General features: G+C 47.8%; 1 protein-coding gene across 1 annotated transcript in view; it reads left to right on the top strand.

The window, feature by feature from the left end:
• ppp1r14ab (protein phosphatase 1, regulatory (inhibitor) subunit 14Ab) overlaps positions 1-18804 on the top strand; it is a 44933-nt gene extending 26129 nt beyond the window's left edge. The window contains exon 4 of the mRNA XM_085973208.1: positions 18460-18804. Within this exon, the coding sequence (XP_085829334.1) occupies positions 18460-18549 (90 nt within the window). The 3' untranslated portion in view covers positions 18550-18804. The remainder of the gene's footprint in view (positions 1-18459) is intronic.
• The last annotated feature ends 1396 nt before the right edge of the window (positions 18805-20200 follow it).

Here is a 20200-nt window from a genome sequence, read left to right as displayed (position 1 = left end):
GTCTGTGTTGGGGTTATGATTGTTCTGCACTGCCTGTCTCGCTGTGTCCTACCAGTGATGGGCTTCGTGTCTAGGAGCAAGGCTCCTCTGAGCATAAGGCGTAGGAGCAGGAGTCGGCCATTCGGCCCCTCGAGCCTGCTCCATCATTCAATAAGATCGTGGTTTCCCCTTATTCTGAAACTATGCCCCCCTAGTTCTAGATTCCCCGAGGGGAAACATCCTCTCTGCATCTACCCTGTCAAACCCCTTCAGAATCTTGTGTTTCAATAAGATCCCCTCTCATTCTTCTAAACTCCAATGAGTATAGGCCCAACCTGATCAACCTTTCCTCATAAGACAACCCCCTTCATCTCCGGAATCAACCTCGTGAACCTTCTCTGAACTGCTTCCAATGCAAGTATATCCTTCTTTATTTAAAGAGACCAAAACTGTACGCAGTACTCCAGGTGTGGTCTCACCAACGCCCTGTACAGTTGTAACCGGACTTCCCTACTTTTATACTCCATTCCCTTTGCAATAAAGGCCAACATTCCATTTGCCTTCCTAATTACTTGCTCTACCTGCATGCTAACTTTCTGTGATTCATGTACAAGGACCCCCAGATCCCTCTGTACCGCAGCATTCTGTAATCTCTCCCCATTTAAATAATAATTTGCTTTTTTATTTTTCCTACCAAAGTGGATAACCTCGCATTTCCCCACATTAAACTCCATCTGCCAGATTTTTGCCCACTCACTCAGCCTATCTCTATCCCTTTGGAGATTTGTGTCCTCCTCGCTCTGCTCGTATATAAAAAGATTCCGAACTATCAGGGCAGCTCCTGTTCAAACTGCTGAACGGGCCAGCTAACTCGCTTTGCAGCTTTCGCGTTGGTCCTTGATGACCGCATTGTTGGTGGTGCGATGAGGGAATCAAGGTCTTGGCCAGTTATCTGAATTCTGTGTTGGGTTGCCCTAATTGGAGATGGAGTCTCCCAACCCGTTTTGTACGGTCAGTTTACAGCGCAGTTAGTTTTCGATTGGTTAAATATGCCACTTGGAAAGTCCTACGCACAAATAGAAATTAATTTGCGTCTGACCAGGACTGCATTGAGCAGCTGCTGCCATACAGAGCCACAAAGTGCTAGCAGGACAAGAAAGCAGCTCAGAAATGGGACTCAACATGGTTGGACATTAGGGTCTCTCGTAAAGGCTGCTTGATGTCCACAAGTGCTATCTGAATATTAATTAGTGACTGCTCATATTATCGTCATTACTACTGGTAGGAGCCTCCTCCAGCCCCACAACCCCCTGAGATCTCTGTAACCTCTTCCAGCCCCACAACCCTCCCGAGATCTCTGCGGCCTCCAGCCCCACAACCCTCCGAGATCTCTGTAACCTCCTCCAGCCCCACAACCCTCCGAGATCTCTCTAACCTCCTCCAGCCCCACAACCCTCCCGAGATCTCTGTAACCTCCTCCAGCCCCACAACCCTCCGAGATCTCTGTAACCTCCTCCAGCCCCACAACCCTCCCGAGATCTCTGTAACCTCCTCCAGCCCCACAACCCTCCCGAGATCTCTCTAACCTCCTCCAGCCCCACAACCTTCTGAGATCTCTGCGCTCCTCCAATTCTGGCCTCTTGAGCATCCACCCGATTTTAATCGCTCCACCATTGGCGGCTGTGCCTTCAGCTGCCTGGGTCCCAAGCTCTGGAATTCCCTCCCTAAACCTCTCCGCCTCTCTCTCCCCCTTCATGACGCTCCTTAAAACCTCCCTCTTTGACCAAGCTTTTGGTCACCTGCCCTAATATCTCCTTATGTGGCTCGGGGTCAAATTTTGTTTGATAATCGCTCCTGTGAAGCATCTTGGGATGTTTTACTGTGTTAAAGGCGCTATATAAATGCAAGTTTTATTGTTGATTTTTAAAAAAATATTTACGCTCGAGAATTTTGTTAATAAAAATCTGGGAGGACTGAGGATTGTAAAACTATTACCAGTTTCATACCTAGAGGCGAGTACTATCTGGTCTCTGGACAGATGGTCTGGGTTTTTGAGCTAGCTGTCTGGAAATATGTAAAATCATTTTGGGATTTTTTCACAGAGAGGATTGGAGAAGAATTGCATTCAAGGGTCGTGTTTTAAAGCAAAGTGTATTCGTACAAGTTTACTTTTTTGTTTAAATAAGTTACTGAGGTGAAAGATGGTGCAAATGCTAATGAGCTAGGCTTTGATGTTGGTTCTTCAGTAAGAAAATTGTTAACCTGTCTCGGCAATCGATAAATCCTTCAGACCCATTGGGTGGTCTCTGGTCCTGGAGTGGTTGACAAGCCTCGTCTGCTGAAAGCTTTCCTTGTGAAGACAGGGACACGTGCAGTCAGTCAGGGTTTTAACCAGAAAGTTGCAAAGGCAAGCTTTCACCAGGCTCAGAAGGTGGGTCGTTAGGAATTATTTTATCGAAGTCAATCAAGATGGTGGGAAGCATTGCACGTTCATTGTTTTTGTGTTATTACGCAAAGATAAGTTGTACTGATTTGAGTCTGAGTGTAACTGTTGCTCTGCGTGATCACTTGCTCAGTGATTTGTATCTGGTCTTGTTTTGCCAGGTGCATTTGGGGTCTGCGTTCGAAAAGATTGGCAAGGCTCTTGAGGATATATGTGTAACACATGAACATCTGTTTCAGATCACTAGGGGGTGCTATTGCTGGGTACCACTATTGTATAAGTAGATATTGGGCAGCATGGGTCTACTCCGGTTCATAAGGGATGCAGGGTCCACTTATGGGAGCAACTGGCACTGAACCCAAGACGGTATCTGCAGCAGACCTGAATTTGTAACCAACATCGAAAACTTTTATTTTTAAAAGAGAAATGTATTTCTGGAAGCATTTATTCCTGAATTTTCATCAGCACAGAAAACATTGGAAATCAGATTGCACCTTATCCTGCTTCCGGTCTGGTTTTGGTCTTGGCAAATGGTTTCAATCCAGTTCTGCCAATGACGATGAACCTTGCATGTTTCGCATTCCACTCTGTTGTCTGAATGAGCCTCGAGTTGCCCTCGGGCAGACTCTGCTCCTTCCTGCGGTTGCAGTGGGAAAGTCTGTTAATGTAATTCCCAAACACAGACCCCTGAGCGTTGCCTTCCCTTCCCAACATGGAAAGGCTCGAAACCATTAAAATGTCCATATATTGCCCATCCGGAGCCCCTTGGTGTGCTTGTGATCTCTACCCTGAATTATTAGGAGGCTGATCTATAAATCTCTAGCTGCAGATTTTTTTCTGTCCTTTGCTACTTTTTTTTTTTAATGAATTGGTTTCTTTAGAGCTTCCTTGTGAGTGAATGCAAGACTGGTGAGAATGTGGAACTCGCTACCACGGGGAGTGGTTGAGGGGAATAGCGGAGAGGCATTTAAGGGGAATCTAGATAAACACATGAGGGAGAAAGGAGTAGAAGGTCATGCTCGAGGGGTGGGAGGAGGCTGGTGTGGAGCATAAAGACTGACACGGACCAGTTGGGCCGAATGGCCTGTTTCTGTGCTGTAAAATTCGATGTAATATCATCCAATCACAGAGATTGCAGCTTCAGAGTTCAGGCCTAGTTCCTGTAAACCTCAATGACGTTGCATTGTAACTGGAGTATAACATTTGGAGGGGGGAGGGCGAGGCGGACGGGCGCAGTTGTCCGATATGAGCGGGTCGGTACTCTGAGAGGTACACTAGTGCCAAGGACACCAAGAATATCCCAACACTTGACAAGCAGGGGGCTATAGGGGGGGAGGAGCTAAATACGATTAAAATCACTAAGGAAGTAGTACTTGGTAAAATAATGGGACTCAAGGCGGATAAATCACCTGGACCTGATGGCTTACATCCCAGGGTTTTGAGGGAAGTGGCGGTAGGGATTGTGGATGCATTGGTAATAATCTTCCAAAACTCCCTGGACTCAGCAAAGGTCCCGGCAGACTGGAAAACTGCTAATGTAACACCCTTATTTAAAAAGGGCAGTAGACAGAAGGCTGGAAACTATAGACCAGTTAGCCTAACATCTGTGGTAGGTAAAATTTTGGAGTCCATTATTAAGGAGACAGTAACAGGACATTTGGATAATCATAATTTAATAAGACAAAGTCAGCATGGTTTTATGAAGGGGAAGTCATGTTTGACAAATTTGCTGGAGTTCTTTGAGGAAGTAACATATAGGGTGGATAAAGGTGAACCAGTGGACGTAGTGTATTTAGACTTCCAAAAGGCATTTGACAAGGTGCCACACAAAAGATTATTGCTTAAGATAAAAAATCACGGGATTGGGGGTAATATTCTGGCATGGATAGAGGATTGGCTATCTAACAGAAGGCAGAGAGTTGGGATAAATGGTTCATATTCAGACTGGCAATCAGTAACCAGTGGTGTTCCGCAGGGGTCAGTGCTGGGTCCCCAACTCTTTACAATCTATATTAACGATTTGGAGGAGGGGACCGAGTGTAACACGTCAAAGTTTGCAGATGATACTAAGATGGGAGGGAAAGTAGTGAGTGAGGAGGACATAAAAAACCTGCAAGGGGACATAGACAGGCTAAGTAAGTGGGCAGAGATTTGGCAGATGGAATACAATACTGGAAAGTGTGAGGTTATGCACTTTGGCAGGAAAAATCGTAGAGCAAGTTATTATCTTAATGGCAAGAAACTTGAAAGTACTGAAGTACAAAGGGATCTGGGGGTCCTGGTGCACGAAACTCAAAAGGTTAGTATGCAGGTGCAGCAAGTGATTAAGAAGGCCAATGGAATGTTGGCTTTCATTGCTAGGGGGATAGAATATAAAAATAGGGAGGTATTGCTTCAGTTGTACAAGGTATTGGTGAGACCGCACCTGGAATACTGCATACAGTTTTGGTGTCCATACTTAAGAAAGGACATACTTGCTCTCGAGTCGGTACAAAGAAGGTTCACTCGATTAATCCCGGGGATGAGGGGATGGACATATGAGGAGAGGTTGAGTAGATTGGGACTCTACTCATTGGAGTTCAGAAGAATGAGAGGCGATCTTATTGAAACATATAAGATTATGAAGGGGTTGGATCGGGTGGATGCAGGGAGGATGTTCCAGATGATGGGTGAAACTAGAACTAGGGGGCATAGTCTTAGAATAAGGGGCTGCTCTTTCAAAACTGAGATGAGGAGGAACTACTTCACTCACAGGGTGGTAGGTCCATGGAATATGCTGCCCCAAAAAGATTCGAAGCTACATCATTACATAAATTTAAAACAGAAATAGACAGTTTCCTAGTAGAAAAGGGAATTAAGGGTTACGGGGAGCGGGCAGGAATTTGGACATGAGTCTAGGTTCGGATAGGTCATGGCCCTGTGGGTAGCGGAGCGGGCCCAGGGGCCGTGTAGCCTGATCCTGCTCCTGTTTTCGTGTGCCTAATGCTGTTAGATTCAGGAGATAGTCCTGTCATCGTGGATTGGCGGTTAGGATCAGATCAGCCATGATCTTATTGAATGGCGGAGCAGGCTCGAGGGGCCAATTGGCCTACTCCTGCTCCTATTTCTTATGTTCTTATGTAAGCTTGATTCAATGGGTTAGCCATGTTGCTCATTATAATCCTGAGATTGGTTGATTTAGTTTGGCTCCACCACACCGCCGCAATGTTGCTGTCGAGGTGTAGCAGCACAAATGATCTACTAAATTCTTCAATCAGTCATACCTCCAACCTGTAATTTCCCATCTGAATGCATCCTGCAAAAATCCTGAGCCTGACCAGAGCTTCCACATTCGACATTCCCCTGTACAGTAGGATGCCATTCGCGTCGTATCGCCACACAGTCCAGTCGATGTGGACTGCGGGCTTTCTGAGCGGCTGCTCCCAGATCCTGGGAGCAATGATCCCGACAGACTGGGCTTTTGAGAAATGCAGCTGTGGCTCCCTCCACTCCTGGAAACATAGAAGATAGGAGCAGGAGTAGGCCATTCGGCCCCTCGAGCCTGCTCCGCCATTTAATGAGATCATGGCTGATCATCCAAATTCAGTACCCAGTCCCTGCCTTCTCCCCATATCCCTTGATCCCTTTAGCCTTAAGAAATATATCTAACTCCTTCTTGAATATATTTAATGAATAGACCTCAACTGGAGAAAGGGGACTTGGGCTATTTAAGGCAGAACTCGGAAAGTTCCGTGCAGGAGAGAGGGAGTTCTGCCTTTCTTTCCCCCGCCCCACACATCCCCTCACAGCTGAAATCTTCTACCTCTCTGGTCAGTTCCACACTGGGGAGAGAGTTGGTCGGGTCTGTAGTGATCATGCAAAATAAAAAATACTCGCATTTCTCCAGCGCCTTGCACAACCTCAGGACGTCCCAAAGCGCTTTACAGCCTGTGGTGATTATTCTTTATGTTAGTAAGAAGTATTGTGATTGGTTGTTTGTTTCCTGCCTTGGGATATATGCTGTAATCTCATTGGTAGTTGATGTCATGTGATTTGTGGTGGCCATCTTAAATTCAGTTCTTTCTAGCTTTGGTTGGGACTGGGTGTGGAAAGATGTGCTACAGGGTTTTAAAGTTAATAAAGCCTAGATTAGAAAGGCAAATCTATTCTTTATTTCAATTTATTAACTTTATGTCAGAATGGAGCGATATCTTCAACCAGAACGATTCAATGCTGACCCTAATTCTGCTGGAGTGGATGATAAATGGAAACACTGGTATTGTACATTTAAAAAACTTTTTGGGCGTGTTGGATCAAGAGTCTCTAAATAAGTTGAATATGCTGATCAACTACATTACTCCGGATGTGTATAAGTATATTTTGGACTGTAAAACTTACGAAGTGGCTATTTCTACATTGGAAAAGATTTTTGTTAAACCAAAGAATGAGGTATTTGCACGTCACCTTCTATCTGCCCGTAGGCAGCAGGTGGGAGAATCTTTGGATACTTATTTACAAGCACTTCGGTGCCTTAGTGTTAACTGTAATTATAAGGCCGTGACGGCTGAAGAATATAAGGAAGAATCGGTACGGGATGCTTTTATTAATGGATTACTGTCTAGATCAATTCGTCAGCGGTTGTTAGAAAATAAGACTTTGGATCTTAAGAGTGCTTTTGAGCAAGCTTCTACATTGGATGTGGCTCAGAGAAGTTCGGATTCTTATGCTCTTTTTAATCGGCCTGCGACTGTGGTTTCGGCAGTTCCGGATGAAAAGGAATTATGTGGACTTAATAGGAGTGGTTTACTAGATTCTGAAACAGTTTCTACTTCAGCGGCTGTTGCCTCTAGGATTCAGAAGTGTTATTTTTGTGGGAACGTCTGGCACCCTCGTCTGAAGTGTCCTGCTCGGGAGGCTGTGTGTAGTAAATGCGGCAAGAGAGGTCATTACGCACATGTGTGTAAATCATCAGGTTCAATTACCTCCTCTGTGACTATTCAGCCTTTAGATAGGGCGTTTATTGCATCAATTTCTGCTGCATTTGCTCATGGCCTAAACAAAGCTATAGTTACGGCCCAAGTTAATGGGTTGGAAGTGAAGGCCCTTATAGATACGGGCAGTACCGAGAGTTTTATAAGTCTTCAGTTTGCGAAGGAGAAGCATTTGAAAATTTCGCCTGTTACGTATCAGGTGTGTATGGCTCAGACGACTCTCACTTCACAAGTAGCTGGTTGTTGCCTTGTGAAATTGATTCTTCTAGGTAATACGTATACTGATATACGCCTATCTGTTTTGCCTAATCTCTGTGCGGATATTTTGATTGGTCATGATGTGCTTCAGTTACACGAGTCTCTTAGTCTTTCATTTGGAGGGACTAAGCCACCTTTATCTATTTGTGGATTAACCTCTTTATCCATTTCTCCATTATCACTTTTTTCCAATTTGATGCCGGATTATAAGCCAATTGCTACCAAGTCAAGAAGGTATAGCAGTCAGGATAGAGAATTTATTAATTCTGAAGTTCAACGTCTCTTATTGGAAGGAATCATTGAACCTAGTTGTTCGCCTTGGCGAGCACAGGTAGTTGTCACGACTAACGAGAGACATAAGAAACGAATGGTGATAGACTATTCCCAAACTATTAATAGGTATACTCAATTAGATGCGTACCCCTTGCCTAAGATTGATGAGCTTATCAACAAAGTATCTCAGTATAAGGTTTTTAGCACTATTGACTTAGAGTGCTTATCATCAGATTCCTATTGTTAAGAAAGATCAACCATATACGGCCTTGAGGCTGGCTGAAAGCTGTATCAGTTTTGCCGAATACCATTTGGTGTTACTAATGGTGTTGCTTGTTTTCAATGGGCAATGGATGCTTTTATAAGTGATAACTCTCTCTCTGACACCTTTTCATACTTAGATGACATCACAGTGTGTGGCAAATCAAGGGTGGAGCATGATTCTAATTTAAAAAGATTCCTTCAAGCTGCGGAAAAAGTTGGTTTAACTTTTAATAAAGAGAAGTGTATCTTTTCGACCACTGAGGTAAATCTATTGGGGTATATTATCTCGGGAAACAAGATTAAGCCAGATCCAGAACGTCTGCGACCATTGATTGATTTACCTTGTCCTACTAATTCTAAGGCTTTGCAACGAGTTGTTGGACTGTTTTCTTATTATTCTAATTGGATTGCAAATTTTTCACAGAAGATCCGGCCTCTTATTCGGGTTACGACATATCCTCTATCATGGGAGGCCAGGACGTGTTTTGATAATTTTAAAAAGGATATCCTTGGAGCAGTTGTGCATTCTATTGATGAGCAGGTTCCTTTTGTGATTGAGACGGACGCTTCTGATTTTGCAATTGGGGCTACTCTGAACCAAAATGGAAGACCTGTGGCCTTTTTCTCACGTACCTTGAACAATAGTGAAAAAAGGCATTCTTCAATAGAGAAAGAAGCGTATGCAATAGTAGAAGCACTGCGTAAATGGAGACATTATTTATCGGGGCGACATTTTACGTTGGTAACTGATCAAAAGTCTGTGTCCTTTATGTTTGATGTCAAACATTTTGGAAAGATTAAGAATGATAAAATAATGAGGTGGAGGATTGAGTTGGCATGTTACCATTTTGATATAGTTTATCGTCCGGGGAAGGATAATGTTGCTGCTGATGCGCTGTCGAGGGCTTATTGTTCTGTGATTCACGGAGATACGCTTATTAATCTTCACAATGCCTTATGCCATCCTGGGGTTACGAGGATGATACACTTCGTACGCAGTAAGAATTTGCCCTTTTCAGTTGAAGACGTCAAGCGGATGACTTCATCATGTTCTATCTGTGCTCGGTGTAAACCGAATTTCTTTAAGCCTCAACGAGCTCATCTTATAAAGGCTACTTCTCCTTTTGAGTGTCGATTTTAAGGGGCCTCTTCCTTCAACTACTCAAAACCGATATATATTTACTGTTGTGGATGAGTTTTCAAGGTTCCCTTTTGCTTTTCCTTGCGCAGATGTATCAGCTGCTACAGTTATCAAATATCTCAACTTTTTGTTATCTTTGGGATGCCTGCGTATATCCATTCGGATCAGGGAAGTTCTTTTATGTCTTCCCAGTTGAAGGAATACCTTCAGAGTCGGGGAATTTCTACTAGTAGAACTACCCCGTATAATCCCCAGGGTAATGGACAGTGCGAACGATACAATGGGGTGATCTGGAAGGCAGTTATGTTGGCTTTGACATCCCGGAACCTTAAGAATACACAGTGGGAAATGGTACTGCCTGATGCCCTGCATTCCATTAGATCATTGCTTTCAACGGCTACTAATGTGACCCCCCATGAAAGGCTCTTTAACTATCCGTGGAGATCTACTACGGGATATTCGGTACCTTCATGGCTTACTATGCAGGGACCTGTGCTGCTTCGACGCCATGTTAGATTGTCAAAATATGATCCTTTAGTGGAGGAGGTGGAGCTGTTGGAGGCAAATTCCCAATATGCTCATATTCGATTCCAAGATGGGAAAGAAAGTACCGTTTCAATTAAAGACTTGGCTCCTTGTGGTGGCCAGCCCTCTTCTGAGGATACTAACAATAGTCATGATTCAGATAATGCGGATGCTGTTACAGATACTACGAATATTTCCAATCCGATTGCAGATAATTATACTTCTATTAGTCAGCCCTCGATGGATGTTTATGACCGTCCCAGTTTACCTCCTGATGGGATTTCTAATCCGGAAACCGTTGAGAATCGGGATATGGATAGCCTTCCTGCAGAAGATACTTCTGTGTCTCCTGGTGTGGGAGGGCAAGGAATTTCACCAAGGTTAAGAAGGTCGACACGAACAAGATATCCGGTCGACCGATTGAAAATGGACTTTTAAATTGATAGTGGTGTTTTAAAATAGTTGAAATATTATATTATTGTTTTAGTTGAGAGATACTTAATACTTATGTGCAATGTTACTATTTGTTGTCACTTAGTATTGTCATGTTGAATAGTTTTATTCTTGTCTGTGCATAGTTTTAGTTGTAAATAATTAATTATAAATTGTAAAGGTTATTTAGGTTGGAGTATATTTTAAAAGGAGGGGTGAATGTGGTGATTATTCTTTGTTAGTAAGAAGTATTGTGATTGGTTGTTTGCTTCCTGCCTTGGGATATATGCTGTAATCTCATTGGTAGTTGATGTCATGTGATTTGTGGTGGCCATCTTAAATTCAGTTCTTTCTAGCTTTGGTTGGGACTGGGTGTGGAAAGATGTGCTACAGGATTTTAAAGTTAATAAAGCCTAGATTAGAAAGGCAAATCTATTCTTTATTTCACAGCCAATGAAGTACTTTTGAAGAGTAGTCACTGTTCTAATGTGAGAAATGCAGCAGCCAATTTGCGCACAGCAAGCTCCCACAAACAGCAATGAGATAATGACCAGGTCATCTGTTTTAGTGATGTTGATTGAGGGATAAATATTGGCCCCAGGACACTGGGGAGAACTACTTTGCTCTTCATTGAATAGTGGCCCTGGGATCTTTTACATCCACCCGAGAGAGCAGACGAGGCCTCGGTTTAATGTCTCATCCAAAAGATGGCGCCTCTGACAGTGCGGCACTCCCTCAGTACTGCACTGGGAGTGTCGGCCTGGATTTTGTGCTCCAGTCCCTGGAGTGGGACTCGAACTCACAACCTCCTGACTCCGAGGCGAGGGTGCCACCCACTGAGCCACAGCTGACGCAAGGGCAGGAAAACCAAATTCTAGTGGGCTTAATTGAGCCAAAAGGTGGTGAGTTCGAGCCCCACTCCAATCCAATCTTGGCTCACTCTCCAGTGCACCATTGAGGGAGGATGAATTCAGTCGTGTCGTCGATCAGATGACTGCAGTTCAGAAAAATTCTGTCTCTGGAATTTCCCTGCACACAGAGTCTCGTCGACAACAGTCTGTCTGCCGTAAGCCTAAAATGTTGTATTGCCTTTGGCAACAAAAGAATTAACCAGGGTTTAAAAGTTTTTTTCCTTTTGTGCGTAAAGTGAAATAAAAATTAGTTACTAAACTATCTTTGGGGCAAAAGGTGGGAATGGTTTGCTTCGGACCTCCAGCATTACCTGGAGATGTCACATTATACTAGTATTTCTCCCCCCCCCCCCCCCCCCCCCCCCCAAGTTTCTCCCTTTTTTTTTGAAGGCACTGACTCTTGCTGGGTTACGGTTTCACACACGGGGGTCACCAAACCTCCGGGATGGGCCTGGAGTCTCCAGGAATTAAAGATGAATCTCCGAGACACGGCCGCCAGCAAAACCCCGGGAGAGAAATCACAGGGGCGCGAAACAAATTGTGTGGTTTTTTTTAAGTTTCTTTGAACACTTTTCGTTATTGGTTATAAGAATGTTGGATGTGGGGGGGAAAAGGTTCTGTTTGACTCCAAGTCAAGAATCAGCCAATCGGGTAATGAAGAGCCCATTCGCTCTCCAATCGGGGCGGGGCGGGGCGGGGCGAGGATGGACGTGTCGGGCGACCAATGGCGGGAGAGTGGGGGCGGGGCGGGGCGAGGATGGACGTGTCGGGCGACCAATGGCGGGAGAGTGGGGGCGGGGCGAGGATGGGCGTGTCGGGCGACCAATGGCGGGAGAGTGGGGGCGGGGTGGGGCGAGGAGGGACATGTCGGGCGACCAATGGCGGGAGAGTGGGGGTGGGGCGAGGATGGACGTGTCGGGCGACCAATGGCGGGAGAGTGGGGGCGGGGCGGGGCGAGGATGGACGTGTCGGGCGACCAATGGCGGGAGAGTGGGGGTGGGGCGAGGATGGACGTGTCGGGCGACCAATGGCGGGAGAGTGGGGGCGGGGCGGGGCGAGGATGGACATGTCGGGCGACCAATGGCGGGAGAGTGGGGGTGGGGTGGGGCGAGGAGGGACATGTCGGGCGACCAATGGTGGGAGAGTGGGGCCGGGGTGGGGTGAGGATGGATGTGTCGGGTGACCAATGACTGGGGGCGGGGCGGGGCGAGGATGGACATGTCAGGCGACCAATGGTGGGAGAGTGGGGGCGGGACGGGGCGAGGATGGACGTGTTGGGCGACCAATGGTGGGAGAGTGGGGGCGGGACGGGGCGAGGATTGACGTGTCGGGCGACCAATGGCGGGAGAGTGGGGCCGGGGCGGGGTGAGGATGGATGTGTCGGGTGACCAATGACGCGGGGCGAGGATGGACATGTCGGGCGACCAATGGTGGGAGAGTGGGGGCGGGACGGGGCGAGGATGGACGTGTTGGGCGACCAATGGTGGGAGAGTGGGGGCAGGACGGGGCGAGGATTGACGTGTCGGGCGACCAATGGCGGGAGAGTGGGGGCGGGGCGATTGGAGGTCATGTGATGAAGCCTCCAGGAATATGTCCGGCACGAGTTGGCAACTCCGAGTTTCGGTCCCTCTGGTACCACGGCTGCCAACTCCAATTGAAGACACTCCTGAAGCTTTTGTCAAGTGACCCGCCTTTTTTTTCCCCCCCATCTCCAATATTTTTATAACTAATTAAACAGAAGTGTTTAAAGAAAATTATTAGAGAGCCCCATTTTGTTTAATGCTTCTATGATTTCTCGCCCTGGTTTTGCTCGCTGCAGTTTCCTGGAGATTAATCTTCAATTCCTGGAGACTCCAGGCCAATCCCGGAGGGTTGGCAACCCCTTCTTCTTCTTAGGCAGTCCCTCGGAACCGAGGATGACTTGCTTCCACACTAAAAATGAGTTCTCAGGTGACTGATGAGTCCAATGCGGGACCTACAGTTTCTGTCACAGGTGGGGCAGACGGTGGTTGAAGGGGCGGGTGGGATGCTTGGGTTGACGTGCGCTCCTTGCGCTGCCTGCGCTTGGCTTCCGCTTGCTCCCGGCGAAGAGACTCGGTGTTCGGCGCCTTCCCGGATGCTTCTCCTCCACTTTGTGCGGTCTTGGGCCAGGGATTCCCAGGTGTCGGTGGGGATGTTGCACTTTTTCTTTTCAAGGAGGCTTTGAGGGTGTCCTTGAAGCGTTTCCTCTGCCCACCTGGGGCTCTCTTGGCGTGCCGGAGCTCCGAGTAGAGCGCTTGTTTTTGGGAGTCTCATATCAGGCATGCGGACGATGTGGCCCATCCATCGGAGCTGATCGAGCGTGGTCAAAGCTTCGATGCTGGGGATGTTGGCCTGAGCGAGAACACTGACATTGGTGCGCCTATCCTGCCAATGGGTTTGCGGGATCTTGCGGATACCTCACCCAAGTAGCCAACTTAATGCGCACGCCTAGACAGCGAGTGTTTGGCTGGCTGTTTGACAGTGGACGGCATCACAGTCGAGGCCACACCTGTTCTTGGCCAACATCGGCACTGGATTGTAATTAGCAGAAGGATTTTCCTCCCTTCGTTCAGAGGCTGGTGGAATTGTTCAGTTGCTGGCCTGAAATCTCCGAGTTCAGCACAGACTGGGAATCAGAGTCTTCGAGTCGATACGGCATAATGCTGGGTGGTGCAGAGTTGAACCCTACCCCCTGCTGGTCGGTAATGAATGATGAGCTTTACCGATCTTGACGCAAACTCTCAATGTCCAGATTGTTTTTGTGTGAGCATCTCTCCCTAGTATCAATTGTAGTCTCGTCTCTGGTTAGACCGTCTTCTAGACCCCAAGGTTAGATGTTCCAACCGGAGGATCAATAATCGCTACGTTTAATTCTCATGGTTTCATCAGGGTCGTAGAATCACACAGCACAGAGGGAGGCCATTCGGCCCATCGTGCCTGTGCCGGCTCTTTGAAAGAGCTCTCCAATTAGTCCCACTCCCCCCTGCTCTTTCCCCACAGCCCTGCGAATGTTTCCTTTTTAAGTATGTAAGTATAGGATTGTTGAACAATATATCAATTCTAGGTTTCATAGAACGTAGCCCAGGTTTTAAATTTGTTAAACCTGGCGGGGGGGGGGGAGGAGAGTGGAGGAAGCGAAAGAGGAACCGGAGAAGGAATGGGGATTTAGGAAACATTCATTGATCCGGTAACCTCTATGGTTACAGCGGAGTGCCTGATGGAAAGTGGATTCAGTGATGTCTTTGTGTTAACCTGCACGCTATCAATGACCCAGAACTACATGCAATAGATCGCACGGCTGTGTGTTAGACTGACTCTTGGGCACAATGCATATCCGATTGCACAGATCGTGGACTATGGGATAATTGGGAAAACTGTCTCTGCTGCTGGTTGAAAATGCCTAAATTGTATGTGCGTTACAAGTGAAGTGAGTTCACAGCACCGAAACGGGCTATTCGGGTCTATGTCGAGTGAGGACGGGAAGGGTGGTGACCTGGTGTAACGGCATTACATTACGTGCTGGTTTTGTGCCGAGTGATATTTCAACTATGACTGAAGACTTATTCTAGTATTGATGTACTGGGAACGTCCTTGTGAAATTAGATCACACTTGACCTCTATTCATGACTTCTCTTTCATTTGAAGTGCATTGTATAACCACGCTTAATTTCAAACTCTTTTTTTGAGGTTATGAGACAGGATTTCAATGACCTCCGTAGGAATGTCCTTGCCTGGAAATCATTCCTGAGTTTGCCTCTAGCCACAAGGCCCTATATGGTTGGTCAAAACTCAAAGGAACCTTTGTCCCTTTTTGGAAGCAAGAGCCGTGGGTAAACACAGGAGTAGACAATTCCCCAAACAACTTCCTGGAGCTTGGGGCTCCCTAATGGCTGAGTGAGTTTATCCAGGACAGGATACGGAACTCTGGCACATCTCCCCTTTCTTAACCTGGCGGTACTAAGCCCAGTTGTAGTTCCTCCTGCGCTGGTTGAGATGGCTAACTCCGGGGATTGAACCCGGGACCGTCCAGGCTCCACTGTTCATTGACTTACCGCATTGAGGCATTCATTGAAGGGTGGACAGTATGAGAAGGGAGGAACTTTTTGCAGAGTAAAACGTCCCACGGCGCTTCACGGGAGCGATTATCAGACAAAATTTGACGCCGAGCCTCATGAGATATTGGGACAGACTTGGTCAAAGAGGTAGATTTTAAGGAGCGGCTTAAAGGAGATTAGAGAGGCGGAGAAGTTTAGGGAGGGAATTCCAGAGCTCGGGGCCCAGGCAGCTGAAGGCACGGCCGCCAATGGTGGAGCGATGGGAGTCAGGGATACTCAAGAGGTCAAAATTGGGGGATCGCGGCTTGCTATGTCTAACCTTGGAGTGCTTCATGCTGACACAGGATGGCAAAAGGATTCTAGTCTTTAGCACTGATATCCTCACCTTGATGAGCTCAAAATCTATGGCACTCCTGATGGCCTCGTGTTAACTCCTACTGACGAGAGAGTGCCAGGTTTTGTCGCTACTCTGTGCTGTGTCAGCGGGACTCAGAACTGCAATGGTCTCCTAGCCCCTCCTCCCAGACCAGGGGCTAAAATAACCAGGGTCCCTGCTCCCGATCACTACCATGTGATTCCTGTTGGAAAGTCTGTGGCTGGCAGGATTGGGATTGGCCAAATAACCTGACGGCATTCGTGCTCTAGGCTTTGCCATGAAATGACCTCGCTGGTTGAGAGTCGGCACCTCCAGGAAACAAAGACAGACTTGCATTTCTATAGCGCCTTTCACAGCCTCAGGACATCCCAAAGCGCTTTACAGCCAATGAAGTAATTTTTAAAATGTAGTCACTGTTGTAATGTGGGAAATGCAGCAGCCCATTTGCGCACAGCAAGCTCCCACAAACAGAAATGTGATAATGACCAGATAATCTGTTTAGGTGATGTTGATTGAGGGATAAATATTGGCCAGAATAACAAGGAGTCGTCTTGGAATAGCGGCCATGGGATCGTTTACATCCACCCGAGAGAGCAGATGGAGCCTCAGTTTAACGTCTCATCTGAAAGACGGCACCTCAGACAGTGCGGCGCTCCTTCAGTACTGCCCCTCCGACAGTACAGCACTCCCTCAGTACTGCCCCTCCGGCAGTGCGGCGCTCCCTCAGTACTGCCTCTCCGACAATCCCGCAGTGCGGCTCTCCCTCAGTACTGCCTCTCCGACAGTGCGGCGCTCCCTCAGTACTGTCCCTCCGACAGTGCGGCGCTCCCTCAGTACTGTCCCTCCGACAGTGCAGCGCTCCCTCAGTACTGCCCCTCCGGCAGTGCGGCTCTCCCTCAGTACTGCCCCTCCGACAGTGCGGCGCTCCCTCAGTACTGCCTCTCCGACAGTGCGGCGCTCCCTCAGTACTGCCCCTCCGACAGTGCGGCACTCCCTCAGTACTGTCCCTCTGACAGTGCAGCACTCCCTCAGCACTGCACTGGGAGTGTCAGCCTAGATTTTGTGCTCGAGTCTCTGGAGAGGGGCTTGAACCCACGACCTTCTGACTCAGAGGCGAGCGAGCCACCCACTGAGGGGAGGTGGGGAGCATAAACATTCACCAACAAACCTGGCAGCAGCTGAACAACAGATGGAAGCTGGATGTCGGCTGCCCAGTGAATGGTTTAAGCTCCGTCAACAACTGGCCGCTGGTGTATAAACAAACAGAATACACAGGGTCGTAGCGAACGTGTGCGGCTCGCCTCTCCCCCGCAACCCCCACCCCGCCCAAATCCATAACAGTACTTTACAAACAATTTCACTTTTTGTAAATGATCTCGTGTCGCATTACCTCAGCCAGCCTATTCCGTAGACCCGAGGCGATGCCATGAGTTTTTATTAGGGCTGGCCCACTAACTCTCATAATGATTCCTGGCATTTTTGTGGTGATCACATGAATGTGACCCCCCGCCCCCCCCCCACCCCCACCCCCCGCAAGCTGCACAGCCGCACAGCGCTCGGGAGGTCCCGCGCAGGCCGCTTGCCAGCCGTAACGCTGGTAAAGAAACTGCGCAGCAAATTTAAAGGGACCGCGCACCTGGATCAAAGTACGTGATGGCAAGCGGCTTCTGACGAGACTGGGTCGGGTGACACTATCATCTGTTCCCTTCTCTTCCCCACACCCCGCCCATAGGGGTCTGGACCAGGCTCTGCTATAGATGCTCAGGTGTTTAATTCCATTACTGGCTATTTCTAATGTGTTTGTGTTAAATTTCTGGTTGCACTATTGCAGCATAAAAGCATTAACCTGCAGACTAAATATAGCATGTGGCTGGGGGGGGGGGGGGAGAGAGCAGAAATTGCTCTCTCTTCTAAACTAGTTAACTGATACTGTTTCACCTACAGTGCTGCCATTGCATTCCAGAGATCCGAGCCCATAATCCAGGCCAACACTCCCAGTGCAGCACTGTCGGAGGGGCAGTACTGAGGGAGTGCCACACTGTCAGAGGGGCAGTACTGCACTGTCGGAGGGCAGTACTGAGGGAGTGCCGCACTGTCAGAGGGGCAGTACTGAGGGAGTGCCGCACTGTCGGAGGGGCAGTACTGAGGGAGTGCCGCACTGTCGGAGGGGCAGTACTGAGGGAGTGCCGCACTGTCGGAGGGGCAGTACTGAGGGAGTGCCGCACTGTCGGAGGGGCAGTACTGAGGGAGCGCCGCACTGTCAGAGGGGCAGTGCTGATGGAGCGCCGCACTTTCGGAGGGGCGGTACTGAGGGAGCGCCATCCTTTGGACAAGATGTTAAACCGAGGCCCCGCCTGCTCTCTCGGATGGACATAAAAGATCCCATGGCACTATTTTATAGAAGAGCAGGGGAGTTCGTCCCCGGTGTCCTGGCCAATATTTAACCCTCAACCCACGTCACTTTTTTTTCAAAAAGGAAAACTGATGATCAGTTCATTTATCACATCATTGTGGGAGCTTGCTGTGCGCAAATTGGCCGCCGTGTATCCTACATTACAACAGTGACCACACTTCAAAAAGTGCTTCGATGGCTGTAAAGCGCGTTGGGACGTGCTGAGGTGGTGAAAGGCGCTGGAGAAATGCAAATCTTTCTTTTCAAAATAATTCATTGTGTGAGTTGTTTGTGCGATGCTGTAATGAGCGGGTAAGGGCGGTGTGTGAATGGCTTTGTGTGTTTCTCGCGCCAGCCGGGTGCTGCCGCTGCCTCTTGTTGGATTTATGAAAGTAAGATTCTCTCTCTTCCCCTTTCAGGAATTCATCAGCGAGCTCGTCGCGAAGTTACACGGCCTTCACAAGGTGGAGGTGCAAAAGGCCGGGGCGGAGCTGCCAGAGCGACACTAGACGGCTGCTGGCGGGCCAGACAGGCGGGCTAGACAGGCTGTGCTCTTGGGAACTTTGTTTTAAGAATTGTTTCGAAGTTGTTGGAGGTTTGAAGAATCTGAGACCCGTTTGGTTCGACCGCCCCTGGGCATTCCAAAAATAAGCTTTTAAAGGAAATTTTTCTCCGTATTTTGCCAAATATATAGAGGTGTTTTTTTTTTCTCTCACTATATGTTATTTCATTGTTTACATTAAAGATTGACACGGTTTCTCTGCTTCGAGCGTGCAGTGCTCTTGCTTGTGTCACCTGCGGAGGTCTACAAACGGGAGTCAACGGAGGCGCGCCGCACGATGGATCATTGAGCCAAACACACCAAGACAGGACTAGACCCCTTCCAGACTCGGCTGGGGTTGGGGGTAATATATTGGTATGGATAGGGGATTGACTAACAGAAAACAGAGTGTCCCGGGATAAATGGGTCATTTTCCGGTTAGCAATCAGTAACTAGTGGGGTGCCACAGGGATCGGTGCTGGGGCCTCAACTATTTACAATCTACATTAATGACTTGGACGGAGGGACCGAGTGTACTGTTGCCACATTTGCTGATGATACAAAGATAGGTGGGTTAGCAAGTTGTGAGGAGGACACTGAGTCTGCAAAGGGATATCGATAGGTTAAGTGAGTGGGCAAAAAATTGGCAGATGGAGTATAATGTGGGAAAATGTGAGTTTATCCACTTTGGAAGGAAGAATGAAAAAGCAAATTATTATTTAAATGGAGTGAGAGTACAGAATGCGGCGGTCCAGAGGGATCTGGGGGTCCTAGTACATGAAACACAAAAAGTTAGCAGGCAGGTACAGCAAGTAATTAGGAAGTCTAATGGAATGTTGGCCTTTATTGCAAAGGGGATGGAGTATAAAAGTAGGGAAGTTGTGATGTAACTGTACAGGGCATTGGTGAGACCACACCTGGAGTACTGCGTACAGTTTTGGTCACCATATTTAAGGAGGGATATACTTGCATTGGAGGCAGTTCAGAGAAGGTTCACGAGGTTGATTCCTGGGATGAAGGGGTTGTCTTATGAGGAAAGGTTGAGCAGGTTGGGCCTATACTCATTGGAGTTTAGAAGAATGAGAGGGGAGCTTATTGAAATATATAAGATTCTGAAGGGGCTTGACAGGGTAGATGCAGAGAGGATGTTTCCCCTCGTGGGGGAATCTAGAACTAGGGGGCATAGTTTCAGAATAAGGGGTCGCTCATTTAAAACGTAAATGAGGCGGAATTTCTTCTCTGAGGGTCGTGAATCTTTGGAATTCTCTTCCCCAGAGAGCTGTGGAGGCGGAGTCACTGAATATATCCAAGGCGGAGATTGACAGACATTTGAACTACAAGGCGGGGTCAAGGGGTATGGGGAGCGGGTGGGAAAGTGGAGTTGAGGCCAAGATTGGATCAGCCAAGATCTTATTGAATGGCGGAGCAGGCTCGAGGGGCCAATTGGCCCACTCCTGCTCCTGTTTCTTATGTTCTTATGTCCACCGTCGCTGAGATACTAAATCAGCCCCGCAGCCCTGGGCAGAGAGAGAGAGAGATCATCAGCCAATGTCCCTGTTCACCAGAGTTCTCTCGAGCCCAGTCCCTGGAGCCAGTTGCGTCCAAACGAACACAACCCT

The sequence above is a fragment of the Somniosus microcephalus genome, chromosome 34 (assembly GCF_052327205.1).
Source record: "Somniosus microcephalus isolate GS21.2 chromosome 34, FLI_Smic_1.0, whole genome shotgun sequence".
NCBI lineage: Eukaryota > Metazoa > Chordata > Chondrichthyes > Squaliformes > Somniosidae > Somniosus > Somniosus microcephalus.
The sequence above is the reverse complement of the archived record's forward strand: the minus strand, read 5'-3'. Positions and strand labels throughout refer to the sequence as shown.